This window comes from Heterocephalus glaber, unplaced genomic scaffold (genome assembly GCF_053883595.1).
Source record: "Heterocephalus glaber isolate CG9 unplaced genomic scaffold, H.glaber_assembly_v1.0 deba00000942, whole genome shotgun sequence".
NCBI lineage: Eukaryota > Metazoa > Chordata > Mammalia > Rodentia > Bathyergidae > Heterocephalus > Heterocephalus glaber.
Genome location: NW_028258174.1, coordinates 706,133 through 718,737, shown reverse-complemented (window position 1 = coordinate 718,737; position 12,605 = coordinate 706,133). Strand labels below are relative to the sequence as shown.

Below are 12,605 nucleotides of genomic sequence, written 5' to 3'. Positions count from 1 at the left end.
TAGTGACTTAGCAAGACCTTGCCTCAGAAAAGTTTTTTTTACAAAGGGCTGAGATGTTGTTAAGTGCAAAGGCTCTGGGTTCAATCCCATGTGTTGAAGAAAAAAAAAGACTATGAATTATGCTTCTATTTTTTCCTTTTACAGATGGGAGCACAATACACAGTATTATATAGTTACTTTTTCTTTTTAAGCTGTATTTGGAGGGTTTCCATTTTAACACACATAGAACCACCTCACTGCTATCATTGTTATTATTTTTGGTGTTGTGAGACAGGGTTTCATCATGTAGTTCAGGGTGGCTGTGGACTCACTATCTAGCACAGGCTGACCTTGAACTTGCAACAGTCCTCTTGCCTCAGCCTCCCAAACGCTGAGATTACATGCCCAGTTATTATTATTATTGTTATTATTATCATTATTGTTATTATTATTATTCATGGTGCTAGAAATTGAACCCAGGGCCTTATACTTGTTAAGCAAGCACTCTGTCTCTTGAGCTGCATCCCTAGCCTTCCATTCTTTTTAAATAGCTGCATAGTATTCCATTATATAGATGATCATAATTTATTCAATCTTCTATCAATAGACATAATACTGCTATATAAAATAATCCTGCAATGAACACCCTTGACCATACTACGGTGGCTTGTTATGCACTGCCTTATGCTGTTAATTTTATTCTCATGTGTAAATGTCTACCTTTTCAATGTGATTGCAAGTGCCCTGGAGAACTGGGGCAGACATTGTGCTATCCTGTGACTCCAAAAACAAAACAACATTATGCACAGAGGTTGAGTCTCAGATAAATATTGGATGAATGAATTAAACTCCTCAGTTGTGCTTATGACACTTTGGAAAGTAGCAAATGTTATTTGAAATGTTAAATGACTTGCATACATCGCAGAGAACCAGCCAAAGGGGTAACATTAATAAAATAAAATACAACAGATAAAAATAAAGCAGGTTTTTAGAATATGTTCTAAAAGTAGAACACTTTCCCAGTGTTTACATGCACACTCAGAAGAGATAACCCCATTGGCTGGCCTGGCAAGAGGCATAAACAACTCCTCTGGAAAAATTTGTCATCTTGGGAGGAAAGCAGATGTCTCTAGCTTTTGGAATTCCATTTAGTAAGCGTTGGCGTCAGCTCATAAAACAGTGCCCCAGTGACCTGGTAAAGTTAAAGTTAAGAATTGCCCAAAGTGCCTGACAGCACAAAGGAAGATTTAAAAAAGAGAAGAATGAGAGAAAGAAGAAGGATAAATTGGGAGGAGGAGAAGCACACTCTAACCATATGACAACTCTGGAATAAATCTGGAAAAAGAGAACGAGTAGATGCCTTTAATTGTTCTGCATCAGCTGTCATCGGTGATACAGAAGAGAATGTGCCTTTGTTAACAAACAAGGAGGGTGTTGTTATCATGTTTAATGAACACTCATTATAACCGGGTAGTGTTAAATGTGTGGTCTGATTGGTAGGTCTCAAAACAATTATGTCGACATCTCATAGTTTAAAGATCATACAGGTCTGTAGTTTTGCAACCTCATTACCCCTTAAAAACAAAAATAGTTTTTTAATACACATAAATGTATCAATATTTTCCAAGGTTTTTAAGCTCTCCACCTAGAGTAACTCTAGTATTGACACCAAGTATTTTTTTCTTTCTTTTTTTGAGGTAGTAAATTTCCTTCGCCCTCAAGGGAAAGGGAAGAGAGTGTTGAATTGCTTTTTTTCTCTGTTCCTTTTCTCTCTTTTCAGTGACATGAAGGAGGGAGCAGACCCATCTTGTGGAAGAAGAGTATCCAAATTCATTCTTTTACCCAGTCCTCAAATAATAAAACCTTGTCATCACACGTAGAGGTTGGAAAACAACAAGCTAACGCTACAACACTGAGGACTAGGAAGTGTGGATGCCGCACAGCCCTGAAATGCAAGAGTAATTTGGGGAGCATAATTATCCAAGGTGGCAGTGTGATGAGGAACGGAGGCTGACACTCCTAAGCTTGAGTAAAGTGCCCTGGAATCCCAGTAGCTATTGAAATAGTCTGCATTTCAAGTTCCTGCCTCACCCATGTGCTGGAAGCTCTCTCACAACAAGGCCCACCTGGGCACATGCGGCCCTGACCCATAGGGCAGCCAGCCATGTGCTGAGTCATCAGTTCCTCTGAGAACTTGGAGCCAAGAGCTATAGCACAAGGCCTCCCTGTTTTCCTTTGCCTCCCGGACCAAAACGCTGCCAGGCAGAGTGTCTAGAAGGGAGCGCCACCAGCTAATGTTTCAACAAGACTTTTAAATGTTAATACAACTGTATTAAAATGAGCAATGCGCTTTATACTCACTAATTTGTAGAAGTGGACTTAGAGGTTATCTAGTTTAACTGCTTCGTTTTACAGATGTGGAAAGAGATGTGGAGAGGTTACCTGCCTTGCTAAAGTCACCCAGCTGGCCAAACCAGGAATAAACCCCGGTCTCTTGATAATTCCACACACACACATAGTGCTCTTTCATTTCATGACACCAGCATTCTCCTTAGCACCAACACCCTCCTTATTGCTACAGCTCTACAGCACATTCTTTGGAAATAAAATAATGGTCGGCTGAAATATTTTATGCATCCTGATGAGATGCTAGGACAGTTGAAGGTAAAACCTAGGACATCTCAGCAGAGATTGTTTCGCATATTATTTTAATCTTTTTTTTTTTCAGTACCAGGGATTGAACTTATGACCTTGTGCTTACAAGGCAGGCATGGCACCACTGAGCTAAATCCCTTGCCCTTCACATTTTTTTTTTTTTTTTTGTACTGGGGATGGAACTTGGGACCTTGCACTTGCCAGCTAGGCGGTGGAACCACTGAGCTAAATCCCCAGCCCTTCACATATTTTAAAAGACAAAAACCATTTAAATCTTTGTTTATGGTCCTATCCAGAAATTCCTGTTTCTGAAAAGCTACATAGAAACAAACATGTAGTCCTATTTTAAGGAACCAATCACCTACTCTTAAACTGTCATCGGTTTATAACAACTCAAATTTTCATTTTGGGGCATAGCCAGATTTAACAATTATTATTATTATTCTGTTCTAGCATTGCCCCATGTGAGGTATTACATATATAACAAGTGGAAGATGGAATTTTCTTTCAGACATCTGAACCCACATGTAGTCAGAACGTACATTGTTCTTACTCAACCTTTCGAAACTAAGGATGAGCATATGCAAAAGAAACCTAAAATGCCTATAAAATTAAAGGTTACAAAACTCAAAGTTGGGTGTTTGTGTTTCTAGTTAAATTTGATCTCTCTTAGCAGATATTAGTATAATTTATTTATAAGGGGACAATTCATCAAATTATACATTGTTCTCTCTCTCCTGGGGCAAGTAATTCTTTGAAGTCAAGATCCTGGTCTTAAGCCAGGCATGGTGGTGCACACCTGTAATCCCAGCACTTGGGAGGCTGAGGCAGGAGGATCGCCCTGAGTTCAAACCCAGCTTGGGCTACGTAGTGAGTTCAAAGTCAGGCTCAACTACGTAGTGAGACCCTGTTTCAGAACGCCCCCGCCCCCCGAAAAAAAAATATCCTGGTCTTGTTCATAACTGCTCAACCAGGCTGGCTTGATATTTGAAGTATAAAAGACAGGCAATAAATATTCCTTGAATGAATGAATGACTAAAAATGCTGGATTTAGGCCTGGGGATTTAGCTCAGTGGTTCCACCGCCTGCCTCACAAGCGAAAGGTCCTGAGTTCGATCCCTGGTACCAAAAAAAAAAAAAAAAGCTGGATTTTTCTTTCATTACTAGGGTAATAAACCTACAACTTGAGGAAAATAAATAAATAAATGAAAGAATCTTAGGGTTCATGTACTGGATCAACCTATCTGACAGAAGGATGTTAAAATAAAATAGTAAGAAAAATTTCCTAAGCATTTTTTCCCTTGAGGAAAATGGGTCAAAAGAATACAAGACCACATGAGTTACATTTCATGGATCTTCCCCCAAATCTCTAACCTGATTGCTAGTACACAATAAAGTGTAGGCTTCAAAACATGTTTAAAACTACATCTGTCTTTAAAGATCTGTATATTTTGTGGACTAAGACTACTCTGCAGAGGTGGCTGTGATTTAGGAAAGTCACAGCTCTGATGGTAGTGACTAGTTATGTGACATTAAACAAGTTCCTTAAGATCATTTTCTATATGCACTATATTAAAGTTTTTTCTCAAGTTACCTAATTTATTTGATCTTTCTGGGCTTCTCTTTTCCTTATATGTGAAATGAGGATAATAAAACTTATTTCACAATCCCCGGTAACAAAAATAAATAAAAATGAAAATAAAAGACTGGGAATGTAAAAATAAATAAATAAATAAATAAATAAAACTTATTTCAAAAGGAATTTGTGAGGATAAAATTGAGATAATGATTAGAATGGATCTAGTAACATATTGAATAAAATATGAGGCATTATTTTTTCATAATTATTGTTAAATTATAGAAGCCCCAGAAGCTGTATTTAAGGTTCATTTTTACTTTCTGTTTCTTCTACTGGAACAATGCCATTTTAAATGAGTACTACAGAGGAAAAATAGACATGACTCATGAATCATATGTTCTTTGGAACCTTAATCTCTTGCTCTCTTCATTTCTCTCATGAAGGAAATGAACCAAAGAAGGAAAAACCAAGGCAAGAGTGAGAGAAGACAAAAATGTCACTCTTAGAAGTGTGCACCTAATTTCTAGAAAGCTTATCTACAATTAACATGGTCAGATTGTTCAGTGTAAGACTAGTCTATAAGACTATTGGAGTGGATTTGAAATCTATTTCTGTATTTTATTTCCCTGGCACTTCTACTGTCTTAGGAGTCTCAGAGTAAGAAGTATATTATCAAAGCCAGGGAGCTCTGTTCTGGTCTGGGCGGGACTATGAGCTATTGAAAAACAAGCCAACTGCACTATGGGTCTTGAAGCTTGACAGTGTCATTTACAGCGTGAATATGTCACCCTGTAAATGACTAGAGACATTCCAGAGTTCATTACTGTTGTGTAACAACAACACTTCAAGGGTGACTGCAGGCATGAGGCACAATACGCCTGCCTGAGTGTGTGGTGAATGTGGAGGAACCACTCCCCTGGAATGTGGCATTGCTCAAAGGCAGCCAGCCTTCCTCTCCATCCCTACCAACCAAACGTGCTGGGGGTGGAAGCAGGACAGACTGGAGGGACAACTCTATTTTCAGGGAATGATAAATTGATGGGGCTGATTGGGTGAGAGTATTTACCCGCCCCCTGCTCTCGTTCCAGGGGAAAACCTGCAGGGAGGATTTGTTGTTGTTGTTGTTGTTGTTGTTGTTGTTTTTTGTGGTACCTAGGATTGAACTTGGGACCTTGCGCTTTGCAAGGCAGGCAGCAGAACCACTGAGCTAAATTCCCGGCCCTGCAGGGAGGATTTGCTTCAGAGTGACTTGTATGAGGAAGTGTCACAGAGCAACCAGGACACAAACAACCTGCTACCAAAGTGGACTTCAACCAAGGTGAACTAGAAAATCCTCCTCCCTGAGTGCCTATAGCCACCAAAATGCTGGAGAGGGCATTCCATTCCACTGAGAGAGAGGAGACAAGATGGCAGCTCTAAATTATATGTCCAATAGCCCAGGAGACTTGTAAACATGTAAAGAGTTGATTGTTATTTTCATTCCTGACTGGTTTGGTGGTTCAAATAACAACTCCATAAACAACTGAAGCCTGGCCAGAGTGCTGAGGACATGCATTTGTCACTGATCTACTGTGAATGATGAATATTCATGACAGAGTGAATCTGAGCTGCTCCCCAAGCAGGTCAGTTTGTGTGTGAACAGGTCTTGATATGGAAATCAAGACTTAACTAAAGAATAGCACACATGATTAGTCACATGATCAAGAAATGTCACTACCTAGGTGCTGAGGGGAAGGAGAAATGGGAATCTTTGTTCAATGAGTGTACAGTTTCAGTTTTGCAAGATAAAGTTCTAGAGATCAGTCGCACAGCAAGGTGTATACACTGAACACTACTGTACTGTGCACTTAAAAATAATTAAGATGGTACAGTTTATGTTACCACAATAAAAAGAAAGAGAAAAGAAATGTTATTGCAGAGTCTGCTCTAAAACAGTTTTAACCAAATATACAGCTGTGCTCCAAACCCCTCATACTCCTTTCAGGGCCCTGTCTGTCCAGGTGTACGAGGCAGATATGTTATTCCTAGGCTACCCAGAAGTCATTGTGGCCACTCTTTAGGCTTCCCAGAGCCACCAAGTTCTGAAAGTAAATATTCTTTCTTTTGCTTAATGATCTATTCCCCTCACCCCAGGATGATCAGCGTGCTGTGGACTACCCAAAAGACACTTTGCTGCTCTGAACAATAAAGAGTCTGTCTGGGCCAGAGAGGCAAGCTTAAGGCCCTCTCCTCTTTCCTCTTCCAGGCCCCCAACACCTTCTACCCCCACAGGCACCATCAAAAGGGACTTTCCCTCTCTAACCACCAGGGTCTCCAGTGGTGAGCAAAGATGGTGACAGAAGACGTGATGTGGTTTCTGCTCAGTTAGAAGCACAGGAAAAACTTTCAAACAGCCCTTAGAAGGGAGGAAAAACCAAGTACAGAAGGAAGTCTGTATACCTTCAGCACAGACATTACCCTGCTTTTTTCTTTTAAGTCTTTCAGAAATATTGGCTTGTCTCTTGGAGAAGCTCAGCAGGCACCCGCTGGCCCTCAGCAGAGATCACTGAAAGAGGCCCCACTAGCAAATGGTCATTTCCATCCACCACTTTCCCACTCTTTTCTCTGATGGGAATGAAATTCAAACCTGGATTTAAGAGATGCTTCTCTCATTTCTAAGTTACAGTATATCACCAGTTTTAGAGGATTCCTTCCTTCCCTTTCTTTCTTTTCAGCCAGTCCTTTTAAGACTACATAATTCTTCAGGTTATAGATGAGCAATAATATGTTATTACACTCAAGTTGGAGGAAGGGTTGAAACAGCTGTAACTTATCTAAGATGAGCTGAATGATTTGCTTTGGATAATGTAATTTTTAGTCTGGAATCCACGTGTAGGTCAAAATAGAGGAGACAAAAACTACCAATTTGAAGCAATATGCCTATAAATCTTCTAGGATTTCTGTTGGTTGTGAAAGCTGTACAGCAGGTGGGCATACAGAAACTCTTCAGATAATCCTAGAGGAGTCAGGCCTTTTGAGATTCCATTGCCTAGGAACAAAAACGTAGATCAGACTACTCTTTCCACTTTCATCTCTGCCTCCAGCTCTATTGGTTTAACTATATATGGCAATATTTAAAATGGAGAGCATACTGCCTTAAATTCAGAAGCAACAGGTTTTTAAAAATGTGAACTTGAAACAGAGAATACATCCATTTACATGTTTCCTCTTCTTTGTAGAGAGAACACCGAACCCATACTCTCAAATGAAATAAACTGTAAAGCTAGTTTATTCCAAATGGCAGTGAATTCTCGCACTCTCCCAATTCCTTCTACCTGAGGATCACTGTGCCCTTTCCCTGCAGTTGCCAGGCCTTTGAGGCATGCATTGATGGGGTGGGATTAGGTTGATGCCTACTTCTTTTTGGAATACTGTTAACCTGAGGTAGACATAGAACTACTGAAGCCTGACACCTACCCTTCTGCTAAAGCACCAGAAATGCAAAAATCACTCCAGCACTTCTCAGGGGAACTGGCCACCCCCAGAGTGATGGAACTTTCAATAAAGGGGGAAATCTGAAATGAGCTCAGCTCATCTTCAAAGATGTGTGTTGTTGTGTGGCGTTAGGAATGAGATGTATTCAGAATGATGGCGGCCATGGTTCTCTGCCTCCCCATCTCCTCCTTCCTGACATGTCTGTAGAACTAGTTAAAAGTCAAGCTCCTTACAAAGCAAAAGACAGTAATTTAATGTTATAAAATTCTGCTGTTTTGGCAAGCCTATCCTAAGTGCAAACAATAGCAGCAACTCCTTTGGGTCCTGCCAAGCCGGGCAACAGGAGCATTGTCTAATCTGCTAATGTAGAAAGCAGAGATGGTTTCCAATCTGGGCATGAACTTGTTAGGTGTCTTGGGCATTTCTCTTGGCCTTCCATGCCTTGATTTGCCCATTTCTGGGCTGGAGATACTCAAAGCCCAACCCTATCTACTCTTGCACACAGAAATTTAAGGGAAAAAGCAGGTTGCCTTTAACTTTCTCCCCAGCCAAAGGTCAGAGACCTATAACAACAACAAGAACAGATACTATGGGGTTTTCAGGAAAACCTCAGCCCTTCTGACCAACTAAAGATTTACCCAGGTTATTAAAAATGGACTAGGTTTGGGGCTGGGGATTTAGCTCAGTGATGCTGCCACCTGCCTGAAAAGTGCAAGGTCCTGAGTTCGATCCCCAGTACCAAAAAAAAAAAAAAAAAAAAGAACTAGGTTCATTAGAACTAGACTCTTTCCTGGATTGTACACCCCGCTGTGTGGATGGATTGGCATCTTCATGGGCCATTAGGGGCAAAGTTGCCCTAGGCTGGCTTCTCCAGCCTCTTTTACACTGGAGAGCTACCTGCTTCCCTGAGTCTGTCACAGAGGTAAGGATGTGCATAAGGAGGGTGATACCAAGATAGCACTCAGAAAGCACTTCTACACAATTTGTCTAGGGATTTGTGACCACCTGTTTCCTACCTGCTTTCCATTGGAGCAGACTATCAAAAGTTAAATGTGTGGAGAAACAGAAGTGTGTTCTATACTCAGAATGTGAAGGGAAGCAACCCTGCAGCTTGGGGACTGGCTTGTACCGCTTGGCATCAGCCACTCTGCATGGCACAGGGCCTATCTTCCAGTGAGTGCCTGAGCACTTCTGCTCATTCCTTATTGGCCTCTTTCTGGAGGCTCTAGGAGGAGGGCAGAGTCACACTGGAAGAGCTGGTTCACTTCCTAGTACTCCCTGTGCCTCCTCAAGTATGCAAGGCTGCTGCTGCTGCTGTTGCTGCTGATGGTGTTGGGCTGTCTATGTTTGGCATCTCATCTAATATGCCTGAGACCTGATGTGCTCCTGAGAAGGATAATCTCTCAGCTCTCAGCCCAGGAGACACTTGTGCCTGGGCCACCATAACCTTGTGGGAACACACCACCAGGAATGACAAAACACTGAGTGTGAAATGACCTTGTCACTTTCAGAAAAGGGCAAAGATAAATAATAGATACAGGCCTCACCAGCTTCCCAGCTTCTTCTCTCAGAAAGATGCCCCTCACCCCTCACCCTCGCCCTCGGCTTGTCTGCACTGTGTGTCCTCCTGAGGTTATCACCTGCCTTACAGTATTAGCAGGGCAGGAAGATGACCAAGTCATGTTTTTTGTGTGCTCAGTGGTAAAATGGCCACGCCACACTGTCTGCAATGGAGGGAAATCACAATGAAACTGAACACTCAAGTAGAAAACAGTGTCCGCCCACAGGAACTGCTGCCACCAACTGCTGCAATGTAGGTTAAGCGTGGAGTCGCTGCTCAGGTCAGCCTCTGGCTTCCACAAGCTTGTGATTCAGTAATAACTGGAAGCACAATTGCTTTTTCACTCACTATTTTTTAACGGTTTATTCATAAAGCAATTTTTCACTTTTCACTTATTTTCAGCCCCTTTCACATCTATCTACTCACAGTTTCTGTCTTGGCTTAATCTTTCCCTCTCTCTGCTTAATTTTTCTTTATTCCCTTTTTAAAACTTAGAACCGTTAAAACGGTATTGAGGCCCTTGATTATTTTGCTAACTGAAATGTTCCCTTTCAGTGTCTCCTTTAGGGTGTCTTTATTGGGTTCTTATTCTCTTCATTAGTGCCAGTATTTCTGTCTCCTAGTCCTTTTTGAGGAAACAAACTTAAATCTTTCTTGCTTGTCCTACAAGTGTGCCTTTGCTTAAAAAAAAAAAAAAAAAGAGACAAAGAAGAAAACCAAACACCCATTAAATTAAATATCTTAGAATCCATGGTACTTAAGTCTAGCAGAGGTTTGAATTAAGTACTACCCATTATTTCCATCAAAAGAACCTTGATTCCTTTTGGATGAACATATTAGTTCCTGGAGAAAGCACAGAGCTCTCACCAATTAGCAGAACTTTTGTGAGCTCACTCTCTTTTTGCCCAAAGAAGCCATAGTAGTTGTTTCCCTACAGGCTTCCTCTTCATTTCCATCTTCTCTGACTTCTGCTCTCCAAACTACAGATAACTGCCTATACAGTGATCAGAGTTCCAAAGAAAAACCAAAGGAAATAAGAGAAAATGATGGAATTTTGCATATTAAACATTTAATATTTCCAAAAGAGCAGGAAGATGATTTAGGAGTGATCCTTCATTTTTAAAGATCAGGAAATGGAGGTGCAGTGAAGTTCTGTGACTTTCTCGAGAGCACACAGTTAACAAAAGGCTGAACCAGGATTAGAACTGAGCCTCTAATTTCCTGGTTCACTGCATTTTCCCACAAGAGTAGGAGCTCCTAATCCCGCTTCCTATCTTTGTGTATTTTTATATGCTGGCCTTGCAAGCCATGAAAGAAGGAGTCAAGAGACCCCATTTTTGATCCTCAAAGCACATTATGTCAGATTATTGTACTAAAACTGAGGAGGCAAGAAAGGTTCTGTGAAAGGGGACCAAGGTGCGTATCACCTTTGTCTTGTGGATGGGAGCTAGTACTCAAGGGACGTGGTACTGATGGGAGGAGCAGAGGCAGAGATGGTCTCTTCTCTTCCCAAGAAATAATAGCCCTGGAAAATGACTGGCCTGAGGTGTGCTTTTCACAATGACAGGAGCAGTGCTGGGAGAGAATGGTACTGTATCTCATTTCCCATCCCCTTTTGGAATCTCTAGGAACTCCAGTGTGGAATATCTGAATCCTTCAGATGCCTAAAGATGGGGAGTTTTACCATAATTTTATGAGGAAAAGCACTTTTAATACAATGAAGAATTTACCAAAATTACTCACTCACTGGTACTTAGCTGTCACTTCCTCTGTCTTTCTTGGTGGAGGTAAAAGAAAACTGAAAGGTGACTACATTCATGTGTACTTATTTTTTAAAAATTCTTTTTATATCCCCTTTCCCTCCCCTTTTCCCCCTCCCTCTACATTCATATTTATGCTGAATAAAACCATCTAAAATTCAGAGAGAAGGAAATGTGCACACAGCCAGCTCAGGTTCAGTATCTGTCAAACTTAGAGCAAACTAGGAGAGAGTTTGTTAGTTTATAATATTGTGTGAAACTGGGCAATGGAGAGAGTATTTGCATAAATCTGGTTAAAAATAACTTTCTGGAATTTGGCTGGCTGTAGTTTTTGCCTAAATTACATGATTAAGGCTGTATTGAGATTAAAATCACTTGTCACTTATTTAAGGAGCTGCTTCAGCAGCACTCTGAGCAGATGGACTCAGGGATTCTGAGGTCTTGAAGCTTAAGAAAGTATGTGATAGGGCCAGGGATTTAGCTCAGTGGTTTCGTTGCCTGCTTCACAAGCGCAAGGACCCAAGTTTGATCCCTAGTACCAAAAAAAAAAAAGAAAGTATGTGACGAAAGCCTAGACTGGGTCCTGGGACATTTCTTGGATTCACTATCTACCCAGAAGGGAACCCCAAAGAGGTAGCGGATGCTCAGAATGATCTGATTTCTTCTGGCCACAAGTTAGTAATGAAACAGACATGTTATGGCCAAAGAACTATATAGCTTCTCAAAGAAAACTCAAGTGTCTTCTGGACTGGTTCAGTGACCACATTTGATCTAACTTTTCTCCTTTTCATCAGTTCTTTTAGCTGCCTGCTCTGGGTTACAGCCTTCCTTTCTAGATAAGAATATTACCCTAGAAGCCCAGTTTTACATTAGAAATCTTTTGCCACGTGCCTCTAATTACTTTCATTCCTCTGTGCTGGTCTTTTCTCATTATACTGTTTTGGAGAAGCCATCACTCACACACACTCACACACACACACACACACACACACTCTCACACACATAGGAATTAGCCCACACCTATTTATGGGCCCAAAATTGATTCTATTTCCTCCAAGAAAAAAATTTAGAAATGTGCCCACAAACTCCTATGGTACTGTATATACTGTCTAGTGACTTACGGTGGAGAATTTTAGGCATTACTTCTGCAGAGCTTTTTATTTAATTAAGGAAAATGCCAGAAAAAGGTGACTTAAGTCTTGCTTTGCCCATCAAACAAATGTGACCAGCCTCAATCTAGCAGTATGGACTTTGGCTGGTGGACTTTAGCTCATACCAAACACAATCCTTCCATGTGATGTTTTTAAACAGGCTAGGTCCATCCACAAGTGTTCTCAAGATATGTAACTTTCAAAACAAAAAGACATCATTTGCCAAGTAAAGAACTATGATTTATAGTAGTAACTGTTATACTCTGGATCTTCTTGAGCTTTGTTTTGAAAAATTATTACTACAACGGTTCTGTAGAATTTAGGAGTATAACCAGCACAATTTGGCACATTTATGACAATAGGGTTCTGGTTTTTTTAACTCCACAGTTACATTTTGGCAGCATTTCAAATTCTTGGCACAGATGTTTAAGTGAATTTAAAGAAGA

The 12,605-nt window shown here is 40.7% G+C and overlaps 1 protein-coding gene across 1 annotated transcript in view; it reads left to right on the top strand.

The window, feature by feature from the left end:
- Atg5 (autophagy related 5) overlaps positions 1-11,564 on the top strand; it is a 215,909-nt gene extending 204,345 nt beyond the window's left edge. The window contains exon 8 of the mRNA XM_087208692.1: positions 1,760-11,564. Coding sequence (XP_087064818.1) covers positions 1,760-1,767 — 8 coding nt within the window. The 3' untranslated portion in view covers positions 1,768-11,564. The remainder of the gene's footprint in view (positions 1-1,759) is intronic.
- The last annotated feature ends 1,041 nt before the right edge of the window (positions 11,565-12,605 follow it).